Raw genomic sequence first — 27,003 nt, forward strand, 5'->3', positions numbered from 1 at the left:
CATCGAAAAATACAAGACGGCTAACCAACACAACGTTAACACAAGTAACGATATAAGTATTCACCACAAGAAGATAGGAGTATCTTCAGAAGGAAGCTTGAGAGACCCTATAAAATGTGCATATTCTTGGCCAGCATGAAGTCTTGATTCGATCTAAGCGTACCCATCTATAAACTATGTGCCGTAAACAATCTCCAGACTAGCAAAATGAAGTTAACAGCTTCCAACTTGGCAGAAACTTTGGAAGTTCTTGCATGCAGTATTGAAATTGGGCGAAATCGATCAAAGGAGCTTAAAAAATGACCTTAATCTGTTCACATATATGATCACGATGCCAAAGAAATTAAAATAACCTGTGAAAAAATCGACAATTTTTTCATACTTTCGTGTATCATTTCGATTCCATTTATGTATTTTGGAAAACCTGTGATCCAAATGTTCATTACGATCACTTTCATGTTGAGTCTAAACACGACTTCGATTGACTTGCTAATACATTCGCAACTAATCATGAAACCCACATTAAAGTGCTTTTGAAAAAAGGGGAAATAAACTGGAAATAATTGAAAATATTAGTAAGCTGATTAGAACAATTTTTGCGCCGAACATGCGCGATGATTCTAATGAACATTTCAGTTTTTCAGAAATAACACAACACCACACTTGCATCAAAATAGCAAAGTCGACGTATCACAAAAAGAAGACTAGACATTTATGCTTACTGCATTATATCACTAAAAATCAATATGTAATATCTACCGATATCGGCTTCCTTATGCTAAATTTTTAAAGTCAAAAATCTGCCGAATTGAACTATCGCGCTAAAATAGGCTCGACTGTATAGGCATATTGGGGTGTATTTATTATTTTTAAAAATTCATTAACAATATTTGTCGCAACTAAAATTCGAATTTTGTTACTCATTTGAAAAGTATTTTGATATGAACTCATAACATATAGGTGAATATAGGCGGCATTTTCTAATTTGGCAACGATGGAATCTCAAATTTGACTATTTTTCCATAGCCATTTCATGCTAACCTACCAAATTTCGAAAAATTCTTACAAACAGAATTTGCATTTGTTTAGCTTATCTGAAACGTACGTTCATATAAATTGTTGAGGTGTCCACAGAAAAATTTAACGCTTTCCATTTTGGACGGAATAGTCTTCCAAGTCGAACCATATTTTAATCCTAACTACTTAATAGAGCTTAGTCAAGGTATTTATAACAATCTGTTAAAGGAGTTGGTGAGTGTCTTTGCTAGTCAAATTCGAATTTATCTTCACACTATTAAAAAAACAAGGTAGAAAATTATATTCGATCGTGACTCAGTCTTTTATACACATCACCGTTATCCTAAAAGAGATTAAAAAGAAGGATACAAAACTACATTTTCATATTCTATAATAATCGGAGGCGTGGTTGATCGTTGCCCTTCACAGAACAAAAGTTGGGACGCATTTTTGGGTAGGCCTGTGAGCGCTAAAAGGCGCGTCCCTTGACCGGTTTGAATCACATTCAAATTCTTTTGCAAATTGGTTAGCGACATTTTCATTTTTGCGGATGGGAGAATGTTTACACTGGTGGGCAGGCAGATAGACGGAGAGACAAGCAGACGCACGTGCTTAGGCGCATTCCGATGCTGACACCAGCTAAAGAAGGATATCCACTTTTTTGAAGGGTGCTTGTAGGCGTTATGAAGGCATTGCAAATAATTAAATTTTGATACGCTATAGTATTGGCTAAGCGCGATCCATTTTTCTCATTTCTCAAATTTTTGTAGAGAAGAGAAGTGTGCCCAGTTTACGTAGTACTGTGGACGTGTCCTTCGATCGATTTGGGCCATTTTTAATACCAACTTGCTTGCAAGAACTTCCAAACTTTATGTTAAGATTTAAATCGATAGCTCCATTTTTGCGAACAGCGAACGTTGACAACAAACATTACACAAATGGACAGACAGACAGACAAACATGCTGTAATCGATTCAGAATTTGATGCTGACCCAAAACATATACGGTTTTGTTGGCTGTCAGGAGTTCCTCTGGGCGTCGCAAATGTTTTGATAAAATGAATACACCCATTCATCCTTCGGTGATAGATGTAAACACAAAATATGTCAAGACATGTAGTGTTTGGAAAATTTTTAATGATTTTTATTAGTAGCAAAAAGATCTTTAAATACTTATAACAAGCTTTACTCTACTTGGTCTGCTTTTCAAGTGACCGACGACATACATCTATGTCTACTAGAGTGGATCCTTTTGTCAGTTACAATAGATTACACAGCTTTTTGAAAATATCTCCTCGGAAGTGTAAGTTATAGATGAACATAAGAATAAATTGTTAGTTCTTTTCGGCGGTTTCATTAGTTTCTTGCCTATTGTGGGCGTGTTTGTGAGCAGACCGATTAACGACGTTTGCGACGTTTGTGAAAATCCCATAAAAAAACAAACCAAGCTCACCCACTTTATCATAACGAAATGTGGAATTTTGGTGCTAGAGGCGAATCGAAATTTATGCTGATTTTGAACACATTTATGGGTAAATTGAATTGACTCTTTGAGTTAATTTGACGCCAAAAAAAATAGGAAAAATATTAAGTTAAAATTTTCGTTTTCAAAAAAGGAACTTCGATTTCGTTAGCAAATTCTCAGTTGACAGGAAGGCAACCGGATCTGTAACGCCTATTTGTATGGGTTTAAAACTCTGCTATATGTTATATTTTTTATATTTATTTCTTGATGATTACAGGCCGAACACAATCGCTATTAAAAGCGATTATTGCCTAAGAAATTTTCGGCAGATGAGTCTTTCTCACCAATTTTAGTAATTAATTTTCATAGATTTGCAAATATTCGTTAGGGATTTTAAAAAAATTTTATCGTCACAGGTCAAAGTTTCGTTGATACTTTTTGATCAATATTTATTACAGCTTTTTCATACCGTACACCAATTATGATACAAAAGTATATTAAATTTGTGTGCATGTATGCAACACGTTAAGGAACTTGAAGTAGACTCATCTTTTATTACACCGATCAATATAGAATTAGTTTCTAAGTCGATCAAAGCTTCTATGTCCGCCTGTCCGTTTTATCTTCTTGTGCCATCTACAGGTCGCAATAGCTGAGATAGTTTGATGAACTTTAGTATAGCAGCATGTTTCGACCCAAGGTCGTAAGGACGCACTCTTTCGACCACTTCCCATATATCGGCTTGTTTTAAAAAGCCGTCATATGCATAACTGCACTAATCGCAATGGTATAGGACATTTGGTGGTGGGCCCTGGTTCACTATTGTGTTCTTACTTGTTTCATTTTATTTGTTATTTTATATTCTTTCTGCTTGGTGGCTTGAAAGGTGTTAGAAAGATGTTCGGCAACACGTTTTACTCTTGGCCATAAATTCTATATCGATTAAGTTATGTCCGCTTTTAAATGAAAACTTTGCGTCTCAGCGCATATTGCCCAATGACGTAGTGAATCTATATATTCCTTCTTCACTTCACTCGAAACATTATGAGCTTGAGCAGTTTTTTGCTTGTTTTTATCTTGAATAATAAAATCTTGAATTGTTGGCAAACTTGTGACCGATTGGAAATTCTGGTGCTATTATTTGCAGCCCTGCGATATCATTCAAAGGGGTGCGATGAAAGTCTTAAAGATATTATTATTATTATTATTATTATTATTATTATTATAAATTTAGCCAGAGAATTAATTCTAAGACTAAAGTCTTAAAAGCGCTAGCGTCTAAGGCTTTCGGCTTTATTAAAAACTCTACTGCACTTGAGATTTGAACCCACGACCATTGAGTTGCCAGTCGAGACTCCTTGCCTTCGGCCACTCGGGCAGATAATCTTAGGGATACATCGCCTCCTTTCGATTAAAGCACACCGAAAATGTATACAGCAAGCTATCAACCATAATCATCCTTAACAACGGCACCAAGTAACCAATGTATTTTAAATGAAATTTGATAACAAATACAATTTTACAGACAATTCTAAAAGTTTTAAAGATTAATTTGATGACTATCGCATTCATTCGGTTAAAAACTTGTCGAAAGCTTAACGCATTTCTAACCTTTCTCTTGTCTAGATGTTGACGAATTTTAGAGACGCTCGTTGCTTCTATTGTGATTAATTGCTTTAAAATTGTAAAATTCTAGCATTTAAATATAAGCAAGTAACACGTCAAAATTGTTCATATTTTCATAACCTGCACCACTTATGGTAAACGGTACATTAAATTTGTCCAAAATATGTGTAATATCTATGGAGACTAACGACAAAACAGCTTTTTACTTTAGAGATCAATCCAAAATCATTTTCGCAACTGATCTAACCTTGTCTATCGGCTGCCCATGTCCGCCATTATAATCTTATTGATTTATATATATTTACGACGACGATTTATATAATTAACGCCGCCTTCAAAAAAAAAACGATTTCATGTAAAAAAAATAATGTTAATAATCGTATGTGAAAAATTGGCTTGGGATAGAATTATTATTACTTCTTGAACCTCTCATACAAACGTTTTTACAAAAAATTTTATTGCTGGACTCGAGTGTTTAGAATCTTATAATTGATTTTTGTGCCGAATAGCAACCTGGTGTATAAATTTACTGCGATATGTTCGATCCAACTCGAAACGTCGTACGATAACAACATCTAACTTTATGTATTTTGTGATGAAAATAATGGAAGGATATCAAGTTCTGAACAATAAAATTAACTTTATCAAATTTGCCTTACATCAGTAAAGCCAATGTAAGAGTTTCTCCGATAACTAAACATATATGTGGAGTCGAGGCACAACACATGGTGTTCTTTTGAAAAAAATAAGTTGAAGGCGAGAATTATGCGACATGATATACATTCCGGTATTTAATAGTCTGTCTTGTACGATTATTACGTTTTCATTTACTTTAATAAGAATTCTTACTCGACCACGATCATTTTTTTACGATAGTACTCCATGTGCTTTATGGTCGTTACAATTACCCCAAGATTCCGGAAAATTTTATATGTTATATGTACAGTTATTCACACAAGTTGATAATTCAATACATGTTAATGAAATTGTTGGGATCGATGTCGGGTGAAAGCGTAATCACTCGATCGACCAACCATTTAGGTCTGACGCCGACAACAATATTAGAAAAAACTGTATATTATGATTGAATAACTTTCTACTGAACATAATAATAATTGTAATAATAATTAATATCGATAAGACGCTGTTGCTATGAGATAAAAATAATTTCTAATGCTTTACTTCTTATTTAAAAGAAAGTGACGTCTCAATGATAATCTCCCCATCTTTCCCTTTTTCTCGCTCTCTGTCTCTCTCTCTCTCTCTCTCTGTCTATCGTAAATTTGTTCCTAGTGTCCATATGAATGTAAGGCTTTTTTCATTAAAAAAGAAACAAATATTAGAAATTATTTCTGACGTTTATCTCGTGATTTCGATGCAGTTCACAACGTTTAAGTAAGTTAAAGTAACATGTCGAATGAGTTTCTTCATATTCATTAGTAAGTAGTAACCCAATTTGCAACTTTCCGATCATTTTTAATTGGCAGTTAACGCTTAAATAATAAATATCTAACCGTGTATTCTTAAACAACGTACATGTGTTACACCAAGCTTTCTGGCGGTGTAAGCAACATGTAAAACGAAAAAAAAAAAAAAAACAAAAAAACAAAAAAACGAACAAAAACTTGAACTGAATTTATTCATCATTGTTGCTGTAGGTTAATTGCTGCAAGTTCTCTGCATTTCCCATATGCTGTTGCAATCTGCAATACCGCGAAGCATTACGGCTTCAGCACAACGCTACAAAATTTTCTTTTGTGGCATTTACAGCCTTGTTATTATCGTAAATAATATAGACTTTTTTCTTTCGTTTCGAATATGTTTAATGGCATAACTTTCACAATAAAAGAGGAAATATAATATTTCACTCTTATTATTTTCATTTATTATGCATTACATTAAATGCAGCAATATTATGCAATAATCGATAACAAATTGGAAAAGAAAAAAAAAAAAGAAAAATAATAGTAATAATAAAATCAGGAAACCCCCATAAACTGTCCAAAATAAATTTGCGGTAAAAAGTTTAAAAAACTAAAACTTGCTCAATATCCCTATAGGCAGTTTTGTTTATTTTGCACCTAAGGAAATAATGTAAAAATTGCGTGAAAGTGGGACCAAAATATCGAAAGCCACATTTACGTTCGCTGTAATTGGTAAGTAATTGATAAGAATTTTTTCAAATTTCTTGTTAAAACGAATTAAGAAGATATATAAATAAAGAGGTTCAAATTTTCTACCAACATTAACAGGCGACAAGCCGCGATAGCCTATAATACAATGTATCATTCATTATTATTCGCATAATTTTCGTTATTTATTTATTTGCATTCACATTAAGGAAATAATATAAAATTCTAGGACTCTTAAAAGCACTAGCATCTAAGTCTATCTATCGGCTTTTATTAAAAACTCTACCGTACTTGAGATTCGAACTCGCGACCACTGAGTTGTTGAGTCGCGATTTCTCGCCTTCGGCCATTCAGGCGGATTAAGGAAATAAATTCTTGGATTAATGTAAGATGAGAAATAGCAGGTAAAACTAATATCTCCAATTAATTAAAGTGATCATTTCAAAAAAAATTGAATATTTTTCTTGATATCAGTTCAAATAAGTTAATTTCAAGATTTCCGTAGGATTAGTTGTATCGAATGCGAGTCTTGTATTTTTCGAATTGTGAGAAAACTTCTACAATCACAAAGCATGCGTTTGTCTGGAGGAAAACATTTTTCAGGAATCCATTGCTAAATCTTATACGTTTTGGGCTTTTTCAACGTCATTTGAATGCAGCTATGGAACAAGATTGAAATTAATAATGAAGTAATGTGAATAGAAGCTCTGTCAATTTTTTTGCAATAAATCTTTGAACGCCTATCTGCAAAGCTGACTGTTAGGTTAGCTTTCTCACTTTCCAAGAAGTTATTATGAATCAACACCCAACATGGCTTGGGTACTCCCTATTTTGTTAATGGTGTTCCAGTTAGGAATTAAAAAATTTCGAATAGCTTTCATGATCGACAGATTGTCTACGGTGGTAACTATTTTGTTCATTAGATCTAATCTTGATCCATTTGAAAGTTTTACCTATGCTTTGGAAACCAAATCTTTCAACCGTAAGTATTCAATTTAGGCTATAAACAAGTAATAGAGTATTAGTTATCGAGCCTTAAAAAGTAATGAACAGCTGGAAATAGTTTAATTAACCACGAAACTCATTCTTATCGCAGGCAAAAGGGAAAACTACTTAGCAAATATTTAAATTTAAATTGACAAAACGAACAAATTTTGCTTTGAACTTTGGATAAACTTAAATACAAAGCAGGCACAGGGACATAACTGAACCCATTTTACTAATGACACTGATACAAGAATTCCTTGTATTTGATGAAATTCGACGATGCAATTCTCTCTCTCTCTCTCTCTGTCGCAAATTGTTTTGCTTGACCTTTGAACGCTGCCAATCAAACTAGTTTTTCCTATTCCTTTCACTGCAATCAAGAAAAGAAGATACATTGAAGAAGGAGTTTGAGCTTTTCCCCTTAAATTAATTAGCTTTAATACGCATTTTTCTTTTAACAAAAAACGAATAAAGATTTAAAAATCAAAGCTTAAAAAAATCTAAGGTGCGACAAAAAGGCAAACAAACATTTGCCATTCTAAAAGAATGCTGTATTAAAAACGCACATTTGTTCTTTATTTAAGCTGACAGCATTATGACATGACATGCGAAATGTAGGTGTACACTGACGATTGTCTCAAACTCTGCTTGAACAGCATAACCATATAACGTGAAGTCCGTGGGCTGAGTTGACAAGGTTATGTTGTCATTAAATATGTTTTATTAAGTAGAAAGCAAAGAAATTGAAAAGAATACGAAAAACCGTTAAATTTCGAATATCTATACAATTAACTCATTTAAAAAACAATGATATAGGAAAGCCAGGCTGAATACACCCTAATTTATATATATTGGAGCAGGAAAGGATATAAAAATATTCCAAATCGTGCTCCAACCATTTAACTCATTGCCACTGTTCACTTTATTAGACAACGTAAGTTATCATACCGCTTGTAACATCCTAATATCGAAATGTCACATTTTTTGTTTGTTTTTATTTAACCAGCCACTCGATTGCCAGGTCGAGAAAAAATTGTCTACGCTCAACTTAAAAGTGCAAACATTTGAAATGGAGAAAGAGACCATTAGAGACACATTGTTCCAAATGACAGTAGAATTAAGGAAATAAAGAATCATGGCATTACATTGTATGGTGTATGGGTAATTTCACGACGTTTGCTTGTGGATGCCAAGTAAGCTTAGTAATCTTGTTAAAGTATTTGATTACCGGGCCGGGCCCCCTATTGTATGCAAATGCCTCACTTGCCGAGTCGACTAACTCTATAAAATCAAAAAAAGAAAAAAGAGATAACACTTTAGAGGTTAAAAACCAATTCCGTAGTTATTTAACTGTTTTTTTAATTGCGATTTACATTAGAGTATGAAACTGTCTGAAATAAATTATTTATTATTGAATGACCAAAAAAAGGTTTATCAATTAATATCGTTAATATTTATTTAGGAGTGTAACAAGTGCTTTGACATTCGAATTTAAGAAAAAATTATTAAGGTGGAATTAATTGGTTTGGTAAGCGAAGCATTCATATACAACTTTGAACAGTCTGGGTAGGGGGATAAATTGGCTCGATCTACTCTTGTTTGAATTTACCATTCAACTGTCGGCTAAAGTCACAATTACAATTTCGTTACATTGTTTGAAAAATTTTGCTATCATCCTCAAGAGATTGAGTTCGCAAATCATCACAATTAATTTAATTGGTATCATCATACAAAACTGATGTGTCCTTTCTAAAAATTAATGGACCTTCAAATTAAATGGTTTCGAGATTATTGCTGTAAATTGATATTTAAATGTTTCCCACATTATCTAAACGGAGTTTACTTGTCGAGTTAAAAGATCAATTAAGCCGAAAAAAATGCGTGTAGCTTCTCCCAAGATTTCCAATTAACCGTAAAAATATATGGCGTAGTATAAAAATAAAATGTTTTAATTTGTGACGAAGAAGTGTTCTCAAATCGACTTGAAATGGTTATATGCTATATAACGCTGGGTGGAGTAAGCTAATTCACCCCATGCCGAGCATAACTTGTCTCTTGTTAATTAAGAAACAAGTCCGCTTGATCAACAAACTTTCAAAGTAGCATAATTGATAAACAATTTGTTACATGTTAGGAGACGGGGTAAAGAAGTCTAAGAGAAGTCCGTAAAGTGTAAAAATAAACGGGTCCGATGTATGCACTTTCGATTTCGATATATAAATTTATATATATATATATATATATAGATTTATACATATATCTATACACAAAGCTTACAAGTGATACTTTTTTTAAATAGTAGTGAATGTCTTACGAACGACTTTACAATGGTTAGCGAATTGAAAGTGCATGCGCCTATATCGAATCTAAGTACTATTACATTTTATAGACTTTTTTAAGACTGCTTCCTCACTTTTTTTGAAAAATTTACAAGGTACGCATTATGGCTTTGTAGAAATTACATACAGCTTAGATTTTTAGAAACTACTTGCATTCACAATTTTAGGAACGAATTTAGTTAACACTAAACATTGTAGTTCAAGCAAAAAATAAGTTAATAAGCAATTCGTTTACACAAAAGAAGCGTACGAGAGAACGTTGTTATACTCTATACTTTGTTATCCTTAAAATAATAAAAACAAAAGAAAATAGCAAAACAAAACTTCGCAATTTAAGCTTATTCTTATTATTATTAAGCCATAATCATAAACTAAATACCTTTTGGATTTCTTGTCCTATTATTGTCATATAGGATTTATGCACTACAAAGAAAATAAACGCTTCGCCTGATCTTTTAGTTACAGCAACATAGACTAACTGCGTAGCAGCAGCTCATCTCGCGAAAATTTAAAATTACTTACTTTCGTGATAAACGCAAACAAACACTCATAGAGTGGAGCAAGGCAAAACTGCATATATATATGTATGTGTATTGAATCGATTGACCTGCATGTGTACAGCTGTGTATGGTGTTGAAGGTATATAAGCCAGTTGTCAAAAAAAAAAAAAAAATGTGAAGCCTTGTTTCTTTTGTTTTACAAAATTGTGTTTGTAATTTTTATTGATTTGTTTTTTGCTGAAGAAGAAACTCGGTTGCTTTTTGATTAAAAAGGTGCCCAAAATGCTTTTTTCTTACGATAAACAAATTTCGTATTGGATATATTTTCCTCTCTTTTTTATATTTGATGGCTCACCTAATCAAAAGCGATTTCTCTCTTTAAATTTCTTTTAGAGATTTTATAGGATTTTTGCACAGATGCGTCTTGCTTTTTAATGATTTAACAAGAAATTCAACTTTACGAAAACCACTTCTGTAAAAACAGTTTGTTTACATATTTACCGATTAGATGTTTTTTTATGAAAACTACATATCTTTAAATTTTCTAATTAGATTTTTTCTTATCCTTCGCGACCTGTTTTACGTGCAATTCGCCACCATTTCTTTTCTTCGACGGCTTTTCTCCAACTGAACTTCTTTATAGTAGTTTATGGTGATGGTGATGCCATAGTCTCATAGTAAAACGGGACTTTTCAGAAAATAGTGAAAGACCGTAAACGATCTCCTTATTACAAAAATTTTAATAATTCTATAAATAAAAAAATTTTTTTTTTATTTAATATTCAGATTGTTACAATTCAAAAATAATTTTCTAATTCTTTTCGGCCAAGTCATATTAAAAATTATTACTATTTTTGTATAAAATTATTCTCATTTATTATGTTCTCTAGGGATTAGAGTTACCTATTGATCCTGAATAAGGTAATCATATTTTGAAAAACGCATGTTGCAACTCTGTTAACCGGTGCGTATTTGTGTTATATTTACATAGTCCTAATAAATATCAAACATTTTTATTCAACAGAAATTAGAAACTGTCATTAAAAACATTAAAAAAATGTCCGATACTGAGAAAAATATACCAGAAGGTTGGGAAGTACGCACTAGTCGTTCTACTGGTAAGAAAATTAAATAATTCATTTTATTTATCCATGGAGTGGCCATGGGGCGGTGCATTTGCAATATTTTATTTTCAATGAATTCACTCGCATTTTGTATTGATTTTTCTGCTTTTATTTCTACAAGGACTTACTTATTACCTAAACATTTATACTAAGGAGTCCCAATGGGATTTGCCAACAGAGCCAGCTAAAAAGGAAATCTCAGCTAGCGGCCCCAGTGAAGTTCGTTGCTGTCATTTGTTAGTTAAACATAAAGGCAGCCGGCGTCCAAGTTCGTGGCGTGAGGAAAATGTAACGCGTTCAAAGGAAGAGGCTCGTCAGATTTTAGAAGACTATCGCAAACAAATTGAAAATGGGGAAGCCACACTAGAAGACTTGGCTCAAAAGTATAGTGACTGTAGTTCCGCCAAAAGAGGCGGTGATTTGGGCATGTTTGGACGAGGTCAAATGCAAAAACCATTCGAGGAGGCAGCCTTCAGCCTTAAAGTGGGTCAATTATCCAAAATAGTAGATACAGATTCTGGTTTGCATGTAATATTACGCACAGAGTAAACTCCGAAACGCAAAGGCCGTTCTTCATTCAACAAGAAAAGAGCAGTTTAAAATTAGAGCTAAAATAGTGCATTCGTACTAATTCGCTTGCTGTACTAAGATATACGTGTTTTACCACAATTTGGTTCTAGTTATAATCATTACACCATTTTTTTTAAGGATATATGATGTTTTGGCATCCTTTTCCACCGTAAGCTTTATTTTTCTTACTTGTGTGTGAAGACGATTCGACGAGAAATAAAAATTTATATAAAACTAGTTATTAAAAGAGTTTTTTTATCAAAAATTGCGCTCCGTTGGTTTTTTGTTGCTCCAATAACGTGCGATGAGGTTTTAAAACTGATTGTACATGAGTTTTAATTTCTTCCGAGTTGTTCTCTACTACATTTAATAGAATAAAACAAGCACGATTAATAGTTATCCACTTTTGTAAGGTTTCTGCCGTCAATTCTTTAATCAGTAATGAACCAAATGTTTCACCGCCAGGATTTTTTGCGGAGCGTTCCTTATCATTTTTAAGAATTTTCTTGAGAACAATATGCAGGCCGGCTTCCTCAATACCCCACATATTAACAACAGGCTTCTGATTTGATAAATTAATACATATACATATGAAACCAAAATATTTTATGCGCTTTACCTTTTGTTCATTTTCGATTGTAGCTGTATGTGCATCCTCTTTTTTAGGATTTTCTTTACCTTCTTCGAAAGAGCTTTTCATTTTATGCTGCTTGCGTCTTTGCAATCGTTTTGTAGACTCCTCGATGATTTTTTCTGTATCGAGAGATTTTTTACTCTTGTCGTTTAATTCGACGGAGGCATCAATCGTCCAAGTAGAATCAGCAATAACTTTGGTTAAACATAGTGCAACATTCAAAAAATTTGTATATGATACTGTAAAATATCAAAATAAATGGGGTTTCTAGGGTATACTAAAATATGCACTTACATTTTTCTAATATTCCAGCCGTTACGAGCCCAATATGTTTATTACTTAACCAGAATTCTGCATTTTTTGTTATTGAGATAGTCAGAGGCTCTTCTATTTGCTCTAAAATCTCCTTGCGTCTAGTTTCCTTATCTTTCTTACTGTATTTTAAACCTTCTTCAATCTCGGCAATGAATGCTGGATGAAAACAATTTGTATCGCCAGGTGTTACAAACCATTCTATAACTCTTCGACCCCCTTGGGTAGCCATCAGAGTTTCCAAATGAGGATGTAGTGTATCGTAAATAACCTTTTTGAGAGCTTTCGTATCATCCAAAGCGTTTAGAACAGTTATCGCAAAAATGTGACCATGCTCATGCGTACAAATTTTTACTAAATGTTCTTTCATAGATTTGAGAATAGCCTTGAAATTCACATAAGCAGATTATAAATTGCGTGTAAAAAAATTATAATCAACTTACCCTTCTATTTTTCGTGGAAGATTTATAAAAGCATAATATCGCCGCTTGACATCCATCTTTCGTCGTTAACATTAGTGGTACTATTGTGGTACACATTGTTACTATCTCTTCCATCTTATCTTCATCACATTCTTTAAGATATTCCAATAGTACTGCATGCAATAACGAATTATCTATCAATTTTTTGTTGATCACACGCTCCAAGTTCGACTTGACTGCACCTAAAATTGACGCTTTCATGTTGCTCGCATCTTTGTACGCATCAGCTAGTGTCCAAATGCTGTCATCTTTCGACTTCTTATATAAATCACCATAGAACTCCTGTCGCATATAAGCTTTTTGCTTAGGGTTCGCTGCAGTTAAATATACAAGGTCTAGGATCTTACTAGATATATTATGGCAAGCCAATTTAACAATACTGCCCATTAAAGCATCCGCCAACTTCGTTTTAATTGTGGGTGAACCATAGTTGAAAATACGCAAAACACAATGATGAGCATATTTAGAAACTGCCATGTCTGCAACCCAAAGTAACAAACGATTAGAAAGTTCTTCTCGTAGCGAAGGTGTTGCATGTTTTAGCATAGATTGTATTATGCGAGAGGAATCATGAGCCATTACCATTTTGTTTAATATGTCATCCGCAATAAAAAGGTTATACAATTTTTCCACAAGCTCCGCTTTGCTTTCAGTTCGCCGATTATTAAGTTTTTCATAAATTTTCTTGGCTTCCACACAAATTTTGTAGGAGTCTTTAACCTTCTTACGTTTCAACTTCAATTCTTTTTTATCTTGTTTAAACTTACGCCAATCAGTTTTCTCTTCCCTAGTCGGTGCATGATTGCTTGCCAATTTTTTAGTTGGTCTTAGTTTATTGATAAAATGTTTCGAAGTTCTTATTCTGCTTGTTGGTTTTGAATGCTCAGTTTCTTCCGTAATTTTTCTTTTCTTTATGGTGAATCCGTTTTCTTGTTCAAATTTTAAGACTTTTTTTTCGGAAAACTCATCTTCATTCATCTTCATAGCTTCGTCGAAATATCGTCTTCTTACTTTTGCTATTATATTTCAAATTATTTTTACCAATTTTATTGAAGAATAAAGTTTTTTTATTTATTGCAATTTGTACCCACGTGCCTATAACGGGGTTACCGAGTTCAGAAAAAACCATATATCCAGCAATTTATTTGCCACTATGATACGAAGAGTTATGGTTATGTGATATTACATCTGAGAGCAATCTTTTTAATACATAACTCTAGCAGAGGGAACTCTGCTTGTAGGAAGAAAAAATCCACCATTTTTCCATTAACAACGCGTCTTTTTCAATTTTCCTGTAAACCTTCATGCAAATAAAACGTTGGATGTTATTTAATTTTTGATTAAGAAAGTAAAAATATAAAACACTGAATTCTACAAAATTTAATTAGTAAAAGTTCATGTAGTAAATACGTGCTCTACGATAAAACCGTTTTACGAAAAAAAAAAAAAACGATTATTTTTGTGTACAATTGTTTTTGGTAGTAGTAGTGACAATTAGTCAAGATGGTGGGCAAGCTTCATAAAAAGAAAATATCAGAATACGCGGAAGCTGCCGAAAATGAAGAAAAGCAGCAAAATGATGAAAAAGCCGACGAGGGCGAGGAAACAATTGAAGATAAAGATGACGATCAAGTTAGTGGCAGTGAATCGGACACTGGCGATGGCGCCAATAACGAAAACAATAAAAGCAGAGATTCAATGACCAATAATGAAGAGACTGCTGGCGATGAGACCGGCGACAACGAGGACGAGGACAAGCTACCGGATTCCAACGATCCAGAAGATAGCGAACCTGAAAATGGTAAAAAAGGGAAAAAACGAAAAGCGGCGGAAAGAGCAGCAAGAAAAGACGGTGCTACTGAAGAAGACAGCGATGATGAGCCTTTAAACGGTACAGTAAATCCAAAAAAGAAAGGGAGAAAGAGCGCGACTAACAGTGGCGGCGGCAGCAAAGGTAAAAAAAACATGAAAAGTGGCGGTAAAGGTAAGCAGTCAAAAAAGTCGGCGCCTAAAGTAGACGACGAAGAAGAGGAAGAAGCAGAGTACGAAGTGAAAGATATTGTAGGTCACAAAATCGAACGTGGCATTTCATATTTTCTTATACGTTGGAAAGGGTATACTAAAGATGATGATACATGGGAGCCAGAAGATACATTAAATTGTCCGGATATTATAGACAAATATAAGAAAAAGGTAAGTGGCTTCCGCGAATATGGGTTATGAAAAAAAACACACACTAGGCACACAAAACGTATCTCGTCTATTTAATTCTATAAACGGCATCCAGGGCAAAAGTGAAGTAAAAAGTACAGTTGCCTAGAAAGTTATTAAGTGTGGCAAACCAATAGAGTTACCCTATGCGTTGTGCAGACGGCAAGTTAAAGCAATTTAAAGTGAAAACTAATTTTTACAGATGCTATTATAAGGTAGTGGCAGTGAAAACTTTTTACATAGCCATTATACTGAAGAAGTTATAAACTTTTAGAAGTGTGGCTAAGAAAAACTAAATTTGTTTTGATTCACCTTTTATGAGAAGCAGTACAATCGATCTGAGGAATATGGTTTCTGTGCTTTGTTCAAGGATTTGTGTATTTTGAAGTAACTTGGCATAGAAAATCCTTTTGAACACAAATACTTAGCATTGAAATGTTTGTTATATGTGTCCATCACAAATCCGTTATTTAGAAACTAAACATTTTTGATTAACACAAATTTCAAATCGATTTAACTATGTTGCTGGAATTTGTTAAAGTTTACGTAGAAAGCTGAGAAATGGCGCATATATACATATATATCTTTAGTTGATAATCGAAACTACAAAATGTCACGCTTTCACTAAACTTTAGAGTCACGAATATAACGCATTTTGCTCAATAATAATTCAAAGAAAAGTCGAAATGTTGAAATTTTATTTATTTTAACAACTTTTCGACTCGTAAAACAGCTGTAGCATTGTTAAATGTAGCAAAATGATCTTTTCATCCGGAACGAATTATCAAAGTTTTACGCTATCTAACGTTAGTGAAAGCAAAAAAAAAGCATTTGTTTTGCATCACTTAAAATGTAAATTGATTTCAATATATCTGGATTAGGATCGGTTGAGGTACGCGTCATTACACTTAAATATGTATTTACTTGGGAATCGGTTGCCAAAAAGCGGTGTCGTCAGCTGATGAAATTATAACTTGTTTAATTTAAATTAAATAGGTCATGTTTTACGTCATATGAAAGAGCTGGACCCAATTTTACATCAACAATGTATCATTAATAGCTCCCAATTGATAAGCCCATTCGTTAAAAACTTTTCTGCTCAGATTATAATTCAAACTTTTCAATAGTAGGTCCTTTTCTTCCTTCCAGCAAGCCATAAATTCACCTAAAAAAGGTGGATCGCCCGCCAAAAAAGGCAAGGGTAATGCAAAAAATATTTCAATCAAACCTAAAGAGGATCCGAATAAGGAATGGGAAGTCGAGAAAATTATAGATTATGCCGAGGAGAAAGCTGGTAGAGTATTCCGTATACGCTGGAAGGGTTTTGGACCGAAGCATGATACTTGGGAACCAGAAAAAAATCTTAATTGTAATGATATCATACAAAAGTTTATGAAACGGATGAAATCGCAAGAAAATGTCTCCTTTAAAGAACTGCGTGAAGAACCCAAGAAAACCAAGCGTTTGGTTAACGAGACAGCGTTGCGTACCAATTTAAACAATCCAATTGGGCGTAAATCAAAACGATCCTCAGCTAAGAAGCGGTAAGTCTCCGTACATTTGCAGTTTTCGATATTAAAAAAATTATATTTAGTTTTGACTAATTTTAGAGTCTTCTACGGTGACATGGATGATTAAACGTTTGACTAATGAATATTAAATACATGCGCGAAATTAAATCGATACCCATCATTCAAGAGAAAGCAAACAACACTTTCAAAGTCTTTATTTGCACCTTTAAGATTTTCATATTTGACTAATTGCATATACTTCAATTATGATTTGAATAATTTGTAGTTGTAAGTGTGTTCGCCTTTTTTTATCCTTAAACAGATTTCAACGTAATCTGTATTTAGTTAAGCAAGTATAAAGAACAAAAAATTCAAGCAATATTCGATTGCTTGTAACAGTTAGGAAGACTCGTCTAGACTTGTTTTAGATGTATTGTTTGATCGTCTTTATTTTGTTGGGATGTAAACATTTAAAGTCATAGGAACAAAAACTTCCGTTGAAATATATAACAGAAGATTTCTTCACATCTTTTTAAAATACATTAGAAAAAGAAAACAGAAATACAAAACATATATCAATATCATAAGATAATATTAAAATAGAAAGAAATTATTTCTTAAGCAACATTTTGCAAAATGTTCGTGCGCAAAATTTTTCCTTACATTTCAAAACAAAAAATTTGTGTTTACGAAATGAAAAATGTAAGAAATCGTTTAAAATAAAAACATATTTTTAGTGGTAAAAAATTATGATTTCGGTTTTATGGACAAATTTTTAAAGGGCGTCTTTTATTGACACTAATTCGTGAAACGTTTGAAATTTCGTCTAACATGTTCTATGTCCGGTTAGATTAGTTTTCTTAAATTATTTGTAACGCAAAGTATTATTATTATTATTCTAGCTGCAATAAATTTATTCTAAGATTCTTTGCTTTTAATGAAATCGTTTGCGTTTAAATAAAACCGGCATCTGAAAGTTTGCGCCTTCGATTGGCAGCAATTTTAATCTCCTAGGTTTTTCTTTCTCAAAATTCTTAGACTAAACGCAAACACCATCAAAAATTAAGAAATCTTTACAAATAATTTCGCATTTCATCTGATTTTAGGTATTACATATTTGCCGTCTACTTTCTCTTAATAATCATAATAAGAATAATTGTAAACTCCTTATGCACTTGAACGAAAATATCCGCTTTAAGACGCATACTCATCCCCATTAATGCCCGATTTGAAGCCTCGAGTGTCAATGATGATTTCTTTCCTTTTTGTAGTAACATACGATATTCGTTTTATATTTCAGGTTAATGAACATAAATAGTGCACTGATATATACCAGCGCATAACAGAAACCGCATTGCCATTTCATACGCCTTCTAGACGCCGCTGGGTAAGTATTGCGTTTTTGCTTTGTGATGGGCAAAAAGAAGAAACTGCTGATCCTTTCGCAGCTGAAACGTATTCTGCCCTAAAACCGAGATATATAATAAAATTAAAATGTCTTCAACAGCCTAGTTTTAACATTCGAACGAGAGCGTGTGGCACTGTCTCATGTGAACGATGCAATAACCACAGTTATTTTTTTTCATCAGCAAATGGTGCCGGATTTAAAAAGACTCGGATCGAGCTGAATGAACGCTTTTCTGCGTTATTTTTTTAAAATTTCTTTGTTAAGTAAACTTGAATGTAGTTTCTGAAGAAAAAATAGATCTTGATCGTTTGGATAGCAGTATAAGAGTTTTAATATAAATTAAAGGCATTCTTCTCGATCTCTCTTAATAAATTTTCAATAATTTATTTTTGAAAAATTTAGGAACAAGCAAACTGTCGATCGAATAACCGATTCAAACATTAGTTCCATTAGCAATAAAAACAAAAAACTATTTAATGTGTTTAATTATGGATTAATTATAATTTATAAATTTAAAGGCCCGCCTGAAGACCGAAACCGGGCCCTTTGGGTTCCTCAGTCAATGAAGTCGGATTTCCTTTCGGTTCACTTGCAAAGCGACCGTTACGGGGACCAGCACGTGGAACCCGGTCTGCTTTACAGTCCGCTAAAATTTCATCCATGTCTTTGTTAGTTAAATCCTCCTAGAGAAGCGAGCTCATTAGAATTAATCACTTTGAAATTTAAAGATTTATCGTACATAATAATCATCATTAATGGCGATCATAGGTGCATTGACGCAAGCTCCCAAACATTCAACTTCACTAATAGTAAATTTCATATCCTTTGTAGTTTCGCCGACACCAATACCCAATGATTTCTGCTTAAAAACTTGTGTTAAAATTGCGTTATATTTCGTTTTGAATGTTTACCTTGCAAGTGGCTAAAATATCATCGGATCCTCTTAGCCAACAAGGTGTGGTAGTGCAGACTTGTATATGATATTTACCAGTTGGCTTACGCATAAACATCGTATAGAACGTGGCCACTTCATAGACACGCATATTAGGTAAACCTAAAATCTCCGCTACTTTATGCATGGCCGAAATGGGTAGCCATCCGTATTGGCGTTGTGCCAAATCCAATAATGGTATTAAAGCACCGCGTTTATGACCTTCTGGATAGATACTCAAGATGGCCTCTACCCGCTAAAGATGGAAGAATTTACTCTATTATTCGCTGATTGAACTCTTTAATTACTTAGGAAAGGGGGAAAATTTTTACATACTTTTTGATTTTCTGGTGTAAACTCGAAAGGTACATCTGGGTTATCTTCAGGTGTATCGCGATGCACAAATAAATTGTCGCTATTCTGCACGGTAGAAGTTGCAATTGCACGTAAACCACCTCGCTAAATCGATACAAATTATTATTAAAACTTACCGGTCATGAAAGTTTACATTACTCTATTATTAAATTACATAATTTGTTTTTCTTTCGTAATAACATACCACGCTCTGTAAAGATCTGGTAATGTAATTTGCAAGCATTTTACTTAATGGTGAGTTAAGTGATTCGTGAGACTTTGTTTATTTTGCAGATGAATTTAAAGTATTTTTTTTAACAAATTCTGCGTTCGCACCAACAAAACCTGATAAAAACATCAAATGTCATCATTTCTTGAAATGTCAAATTGTGGAAATAAATTGGAAAAATATATACGTCTGCGAAGATAGCAACAAACTACAGCAGAAAGGTTGCACGATAATGGCAAATAGAAATGACAATTTGAAAGTGGCTCTCTCCAAGTCCCAAGAACATTCACAGCACATAAATAAAGATGAATTAATACTAAAATTAATTAATTAAACTATTAAAATGAATTATATTTATAAATAATAAATATAAAAAAATTATTTATAAAGTTTTCTTTTGGCTTAAAAGTTTGTTATTTATTTAATTTATATGTAAATTTTTGCGAGTTTTTATTACAATTTAAATAATTGTAGTTTTTTTATTTAATCGCAGTAATTAATATTATTAATTAAAGAAATTTAGAACTAGTAATATAATTAGTATTGATAAAATTTGTGCCAGCAATCGCGGTTATACAAATAATACAAATTAATTTATATTAGGTTTAGTTAAATTGAAAAATTTATTTATTAGTAAATTTTGTTAGTTTATATATACAAAACTTAGAAATTATTATTTTCAAATATGAAGCGCGGTCGAGTTTTGAGTACAAGCGAGCACACGATCCAAGTTATCCAGAACCCTTTATATCTATACTTTGTAAATCTATGCTTTATAAATAAATAAATATTTTATTTATGCATTATTAACTATAATATATTTTCAGCCGAACTAAGCAGCACTGGCTGAAATTACAAATAAATAATTTCATTTTAAAGTATACGTTCTTTTTCCATGTTGCACGGCTTAAAGTAGTAACAAACGGGCGAACATAAATTTATGGTTTACACTACGACATTATAGCGGAGGATGTAAATCAGAAGCAAACAATAAAGTAAACGGTATGCAGTATTTTCAGACTTTTCAGATATTCACAAGCGAATATAAGTAATTATATACATAGCTATTTATAAAATGCGGCCTAACGAGCTGAGATTCGCGACTGCCAAGTTGGTGGTCACAGGCGCTTATTCGCTCGACTATGCGTTAGCCCATACCGTAAAAGAATCATTGTTTTGGAAAATAAGAATGCGCTACGATCAGCCCAAACATTCTTATTGATAAAATGCGAAACGTTTTGCTTTTGATTTCGAAGCGGATTTTACAGATATTACAAGGCTTTCATTAACGAGCATATAATTAGCAAAACTTTATATATCACTTTGGGACGTATATTGCAAAACGAAAGTTTATGAAAAACATTGAAATTTTTATCGTTTTTTTGGGGAATCAGTTAGTTACCAGTAATGATGAGCCGTAGTCTTTTTCTGTGCTGATATGCAGATACGCAACCTAACGACGACTTCGGTTAAGTATGTACACATCAATACGTCTTTGGTACGTACACAATCACACGGAGAACTTAACATTCCCTTCCTTTCTCGATGACGGGAATAAAAATATGAAAAGAATTGGTTGACGTGGCCGTCCAGCTAAATTTTTCATTTGGGGAAAATTTCCCAATTTAGGGTAAATTAAACGGTTTATTCCGCAAAATTATGTAGAAAAAAAGAGATTTATTTTACTTCGAGCATCCGTAATCGTATTTCTTATATACGATTAAATGCAAATTATTTTTTATGGGACTTGCATTTATTAGGAGGTGAGTAATTATTAAAACGCTTGATTGCAATATTAAAATTCAAAGAACCAATTTTTTTTTTGATGAAAAATTTCAAATTTTCAAAAAATATTCCAGATAATGGCATAGCCCTTAATTTCTTAAGATTATTCTTTCTAATGCTGAGAAAAATTATTTTTTCCCATAAGTAAATATCTTAATATACAATAAAATTGTATGCGGCAAAAAATAGTTATTGTTTGTCAAACATTTCTCAGAAAGTCTTGTGGTTATTGCTGTAAATCTGGTACAATATTTGGTTGTCGCTTGTCAATAGGAAACAGACATATCAAAAACAGGGCTATTAAAACAAATTTCATCCATATGTAATTGTGATGATCCATTGGTAAATTGACAGGTGTTGTGACACGAAACAAGCGAGAGAGAGTGCGGATGGAGACGTTTACTATACTAAACGCTGTAAGCGCGACGGCAAACAGTTACTTAAAATAATTACATCATTAAAGTACATCAGGTGCGTCAGATACACTATTATCAAAGAGATGATGCCCTTAGAACTGCAGCTTTTATGATGGACAGACTATCCGTGATGATAGCTGTTTCGAATTTGGTTTGCGAGCAAGATCCGCAATTTGAAAAATAGCTCTTCACTTGTATCTCTTGAAACATTTCCGTATAGCATACGATTAATTTGGACTTGCCCAGTGGTATCTACCGCATTGCTGTCTCTTAGAGCAGTCTGTAAACAAAAGATTCTAATCGTTATTTTTCAAAATGTAAGGATTTTCTGCGACTAGTTCCTTGAAGACGTGGTTCGTCGTATGTGCTTTTCTGCATGCCGAGAGTGAAATATACTATTACAAAATTTGGCTTTGGAGGCGCATTGGGGCTTGAATCCAAGTTTTTGGGAGATGCTTAGGGCGATGGTTATTGCTTTTGCAACATATATACGAAAGTCTATTGTGGATAGTAAACCCTTGTTTTTTATCTACAATGGGTTTTTAATGCTATCGTCGAACATTGAATTGCTAGAGTTAGGAAATTTCGGAATAACTTTACCTTTCAACTCATAGACTTTTTTTCTTAAACTGAAAGGTCGATTTACGCAACGATGTTGTTATTAGTATTGTCGGGGAAGCGTATGCACTGGCTCCTACAGCTTTGTGATAAGACGGTTTCAAAACATTTTTATTAAATTTGCAGATCAACTTAATGACTATTGGTTAGAACAGAAGCTAAATGCCAGAGTTTTATTACAAAAACAGGTTAACGGGTTAAAAAAGGATAGTACATGGCATATGTCCTAATAATCTTTATGCTGATAGGCGTGATTGCTTATGGAAAGAATTCACGGAAACGGAGAGAGGTAATATTAGAATACATGGAATCAGTGTCAGCGAAACTCCATCAGCAAAGCAACAAATGTCAAGACGCTGATCCAAAACGATCATATCCCATTTTACAGGTGCAATATCAACAGGTCTCAGAGAACCATTCTGTTTGCTCGATTTTTTATTCAACATACAAACAATATAAATTTTCGCGTATATTCTGCCACGCGCATCCATTATAGCATAGAGAGAAATGGTAGTCCTTTCTTTTTGTTTTTATCATCTTTTAAGAGAAAGTTGATGGGTACAAGGGATTCGGTCACGGCCGAATATAAATTTGTTAGTTGTTGACTACAGAACAGTATGTACTTGAAGATTGTGTGATGCGTTCCTTTTTCTATTTAAAAAGGAAAAATTACAAGTTATTGCACTTTTGTTTTTATATACAATTGTGGGAATTTTTCATGATTTGCTGATTTTTTGATTTAATCGTTCTCATGAAAATTTCTAAAAACAAAAAAAGGCAGTGCTTATGAAGGCTCTGATGTTAAAAGCCACTCAACACGTTAACTGACCTGATTCAAATTTAACGAATTTCATGTACTTGTTAAAGGTCTTATTATTTTTCCTCTGTTTCCTTTATAAGAACGTACAAATTGGACTTTGTCACCGTATAACGGTTTGCTTTTCCAAAGCACCCCTACATATGTCCAAATTGCAGATCTATTTGTTTCATTTCTATTCCGTAACAATCTTTATATGCAGCGCTATCCAAATTTGATACAGTTAACTTCTACATGAAATCATTGTCACGGATCAGTTTCCATTTTAAAGTATCAAGAATTGGATATTTTTGCCATATAAACGCTTGTTTTCCATAAGAACCCTTAATTGGGGGTGGAATTCAAGAAAGCACGTACATGATCCAAATTCGACAAGGCTAATTTTTATGTCAAATTACTATTGTGGACCAGTTTTCACTATCAAATATTGAAAATTAAACGCGTTCCTAGTTTCGCGGGAGCGGTTCTTTGAGAATGGTTTAAAAAATTTCCCCATCCATAAAGGATTTTTCATAACAATTTAGAATGCCGAAATATTATTTCTTGATTTGTATCGCGCGGTACTTGCCGAAGAACTTTGGAAATTGCATTGTTTTTCATATCCAATTCCATTTGCAATTGAAGTCTCCGACGATTGATCTCAAATATATATGGATATACACACGCACAGACAAGTGCATTAGGTGGGTTTGTCTTACGCGCTTTTGGGTGTTGCATTCATCGACACAAGCTCGAAAGTCCTGGTTAAGAGCGTATAAAAATGGCAAGAATACAGGTAATTCTCGTATAACACGGGCTTACGTTCCAAAAAATTACCATGTTATGCGTATCAGTATTAAACGAAGCAAAGAACTAGTAAAAAAGCTTCCAAAGTTAGCTTCCAAAAATTAAAAAACGTGCTATCATATTTTCGTAATTAAGATAAATATGTTTACTAAAATTTTCTTAAGATATAATACATAGAAATAAGAATTATACAGTGTTTTCTGCGTGATCACTGGGCACAATTAATCGCGAGAGTTTTCTCTTTGGCACGATATCTTCATTCTCTGAGCATATTTCTGCGTTATCTTTAGATCTTTTCGCTACCCTTTGCAAACAATGTGCAAATTTTTGTCTGCTTGCTTCTATTTGAGAGATATTTATAGAAGAACTTGTCTTTTAAACTATGCGCTTCTTTCATTCAAAGGATCATCATTTAAGAAAAATGACTCTAACTGTTCGTCTAAGTCTATTTCCTTCTTTATGCTTTGTAAAGTAAACTTTCTAGTAAAACTAGGGAATTGGCTACAGTTTAATAAAACTTTTCTTTTTTCAATAGTTTTTATTATATTAGTTTGGGGAAAAAGAAATCCATTATTTTTTCGGTAGATGGCTGCACTGATAGATTTCTCCTAAAGTATCGATCAAACAATTTCAGCTCGTTGGAAAGGTGACATTTCGCAGTAAAAAAAATTCTTTTGCTGTTTTTTGTTTGGTGCATTCAGTTGTGAGTTACAGCGTGTTATAAATGAGAAAATTCGGTACATTTTACAGTTTTTCTTTGACAAAGGCGAAAATGCAAGCCAGGCGGCTAAAATTGTGAATGGTGTTTATGGTTCCGATACTGTAACAGCCAATCGTGTGCAATTTTGGTTTCGTAGATTCCGTTCAGGAATTTTTGATGTTAAAGATGCACCTCGCACAGGTAGGCCTGTCGTCGAAAATGTCGATAAAATCGGATAAATGATCGAAGTTGACCGGCATGTTAGCAGTCGTAACATCGCCCAGGAACTAAAAATCGACCATAAAACAATTTTAAACCATTTACACAAAGCTGGATTCAAAAAGAAGCTCGATGTTTGGGTGCCACACCAATTAACAGAAAAAAACATGATGGATTGAATTTCCATCTGCGAAGCCTTGGCCAAACGGAATGAGATAGACCCATTTCTTAAACGGATGGTGACTGGAGATGAGAAATGGATCACATAGGATAACCCTGTGCGAAAACGATCGTGGTCAAAGAGCGGTGAAGCACCTCAAACGGCCAGGAAGGTTTTGCTAGGCATTTGGTGGGACTGAAAGGGGATTATTTATTATGAGTTGCTTCCATATGGCCAAACGCTAAATTCTGATCTCTACTGTCAACAACTGGACCGTTTGAAGATAGCGATTGACCAGAAACGGCTAGAATTGGCCAACAGGAGAGGTGTCGTGTTCCACCAGGACAACGCTAGGCCACACACATCTACAGTGACTCGCCAGAAACTTCGGGAGCTTGGTTGGGAAGTTTTAATGCATCCGCCATACAGTCCGGACTTGGCACCAAGCGATTATCATCTTTTTCTTGCATTGCAAAATTTCTTAAATGATAAAAAATTGGAATCTAGGGAGGATTGTGAAAATCGACTACTAGAGTTTTTTGCAAATAGAGACCAGGACTTCTATGAGAGAGGCATTTTGAAGTTACCTTTAAAATGGCAACAAATCGTACAACAAAACGGTGCATATTTGACCCAAATCGGACAATCCGAAGCATGTTAAATAAAGTACTGAAGTTCATATAAAAATAATGGATTTTTTTTTCCCCAAACTAATATTATATTTCGCGAGCCGTGTTAGTGTGAGTCCGTGCTATTGAAGGGCCCTCTTATATAGCGAAGTTCCCATTGCTCGAATCGTGTTAGAGCGAGCATGTGCTGCGGAGGTGCCGTGTTATAAGGGGATGCTCGCAATTCTCGAGCCGTGTTAGAGTCCGTGAGTCCGTGCCACAGAAGCGCCGTCTTATATGGAGAGCTTCTCATTGCTTGAATCGTATCAGAGTGAGTCTGCGCTATGCAAGTGGTTTGTTATATGGGGATGTTTACAATTCACGAATCGTCTTAGAGTGAAGGAGGAAGACGAGAAGGAATATACTTATATATATATATATATTTTTTTTTTGTTCTTAGTAATTTACGTTACAATGTCATATTTATGGGACATACATTAAGCGAAAATATATTTTTAACGAAACAGTTTTATTAACTTTCTTGGGTACCCATATTAGTGAAAAAACATTTTTTCCCTTTTACGGTTAACTATGTGTCCACTATAGATTCCGATGTGATTGCCTTTTGATACTTCAATAGTTTACGTTTCATAAAAATTTTCATAATGTTTTACAGAAAATCAATTTTGTTTTCTTGACTTAATCGATTTATAATAGAAAGAGAAAGAATTCATTATTTGAAAGAAATTTTAAGATCTTCCTCAAGACTTCCGAAGAGGTCTTTCAAGTTAAATGAATTCCTGCTGGGAAGTTAGTAGAACGGAATTGGAATAAATTTATATTTGGATTAGTTAATAATATATTATGATAGTATTACATATTAAGGCAGATTCCGATGTCCGATTGATAATTCGGTTACATTCGATTTTGAAGTATTAAAAAAAAGCTTTTAAAGCGGATTTGTTCTTAATTGTTTATCATAATATTCTCGCCCATATGAAAAAGGCAGATAGTATGAAGCGTTGTTGGGCGAAATTGAATCGGCATAAAGCAAGAGACCTAC

At 33.5% G+C, this 27,003-nt stretch overlaps 5 protein-coding genes across 17 annotated transcripts in view; 2 read left to right on the top strand and 3 right to left on the bottom strand.

Annotated features, from left to right (window-relative positions):
• The window catches only part of LOC119637410 (ecotropic viral integration site 5 ortholog), a 66,214-nt gene extending 55,563 nt beyond the window's left edge, over nucleotides 1-10,651 (bottom strand). For 6 of the 11 annotated variants that reach the window (XR_005247250.1, XR_005247249.1, XM_038033426.1 and 3 more), the window contains exon 1: nucleotides 10,088-10,239. Coding sequence is in view for 7 of the 11 variants with exons in the window: in XM_038033426.1 (XP_037889354.1) it covers nucleotides 10,088-10,116 (29 nt within the window). In the remaining 4 variants the exon portion in view is untranslated. Of the gene's footprint in view, nucleotides 1-9,944; nucleotides 10,052-10,087; nucleotides 10,242-10,420 lie in introns of those variants that run through there. The other 5 variants (XM_038033419.1, XM_038033420.1, XM_038033421.1 and 2 more) reach the window with 4 other exon arrangements.
• Nucleotides 10,652-10,964: 313 nt separating this feature from the next.
• Nucleotides 10,965-11,859, top strand: LOC119637416 (putative peptidyl-prolyl cis-trans isomerase dodo). The gene is made up of 3 exons (XM_038033436.1): nucleotides 10,965-11,029; nucleotides 11,090-11,183; nucleotides 11,311-11,859. The coding sequence occupies exons 2-3, from the start codon at nucleotides 11,123-11,125 to the stop codon at nucleotides 11,736-11,738; spliced, it is 489 nt and encodes a 162-aa protein (XP_037889364.1). The 5' UTR covers nucleotides 10,965-11,029; nucleotides 11,090-11,122; the 3' UTR covers nucleotides 11,739-11,859.
• A 95-nt stretch (nucleotides 11,860-11,954) lies between these two features.
• LOC119637411 (protein penguin) lies at nucleotides 11,955-14,337 on the bottom strand. Its single transcript, XM_038033427.1, has 4 exons — nucleotides 13,149-14,337; nucleotides 12,688-13,090; nucleotides 12,379-12,632; nucleotides 11,955-12,321 (listed from the first exon to the last, which is right to left on the bottom strand). The coding sequence occupies exons 1-4, from the start codon at nucleotides 14,169-14,171 to the stop codon at nucleotides 12,001-12,003; spliced, it is 2,001 nt and encodes a 666-aa protein (XP_037889355.1). The 5' UTR covers nucleotides 14,172-14,337; the 3' UTR covers nucleotides 11,955-12,000.
• A 99-nt stretch (nucleotides 14,338-14,436) lies between these two features.
• Nucleotides 14,437-18,786, top strand: LOC119637414 (chromodomain-helicase-DNA-binding protein 1). 3 transcript variants are annotated; one of them, XM_038033432.1, is made up of 4 exons: nucleotides 14,437-15,380; nucleotides 16,548-16,942; nucleotides 18,210-18,296; nucleotides 18,417-18,786. In XM_038033432.1, exons 1-3 carry the CDS (start codon nucleotides 14,691-14,693, stop codon nucleotides 18,250-18,252), a joined length of 1,128 nt encoding a protein of 375 aa, XP_037889360.1. In that variant the 5' UTR covers nucleotides 14,437-14,690; the 3' UTR covers nucleotides 18,253-18,296; nucleotides 18,417-18,786. The 3 variants fall into 3 exon arrangements, with proteins under 3 accessions (XP_037889360.1, XP_037889362.1, XP_037889361.1); XM_038033434.1 differs by lacking the exons at nucleotides 18,210-18,296; nucleotides 18,417-18,786 and adding an exon at nucleotides 16,993-17,095; XM_038033433.1 differs by lacking the exons at nucleotides 18,210-18,296; nucleotides 18,417-18,786 and adding an exon at nucleotides 17,009-17,095.
• On the bottom strand, nucleotides 18,669-19,988 carry LOC119637415 (NADH dehydrogenase [ubiquinone] flavoprotein 2, mitochondrial). Its single transcript, XM_038033435.1, has 5 exons — nucleotides 19,808-19,988; nucleotides 19,585-19,707; nucleotides 19,229-19,504; nucleotides 19,057-19,176; nucleotides 18,669-19,000 (listed from the first exon to the last, which is right to left on the bottom strand). The coding sequence occupies exons 1-5, from the start codon at nucleotides 19,844-19,846 to the stop codon at nucleotides 18,830-18,832; spliced, it is 729 nt and encodes a 242-aa protein (XP_037889363.1). The 5' UTR covers nucleotides 19,847-19,988; the 3' UTR covers nucleotides 18,669-18,829.
• Nucleotides 19,989-27,003: the final 7,015 nt, after the last annotated feature.

The sequence above is a fragment of the Glossina fuscipes genome, unplaced genomic scaffold (assembly GCF_014805625.2).
Source record: "Glossina fuscipes isolate IAEA_lab_2018 unplaced genomic scaffold, Yale_Gfus_2 59, whole genome shotgun sequence".
Taxonomy (NCBI): Eukaryota; Metazoa; Arthropoda; class Insecta; order Diptera; family Glossinidae; genus Glossina; species Glossina fuscipes.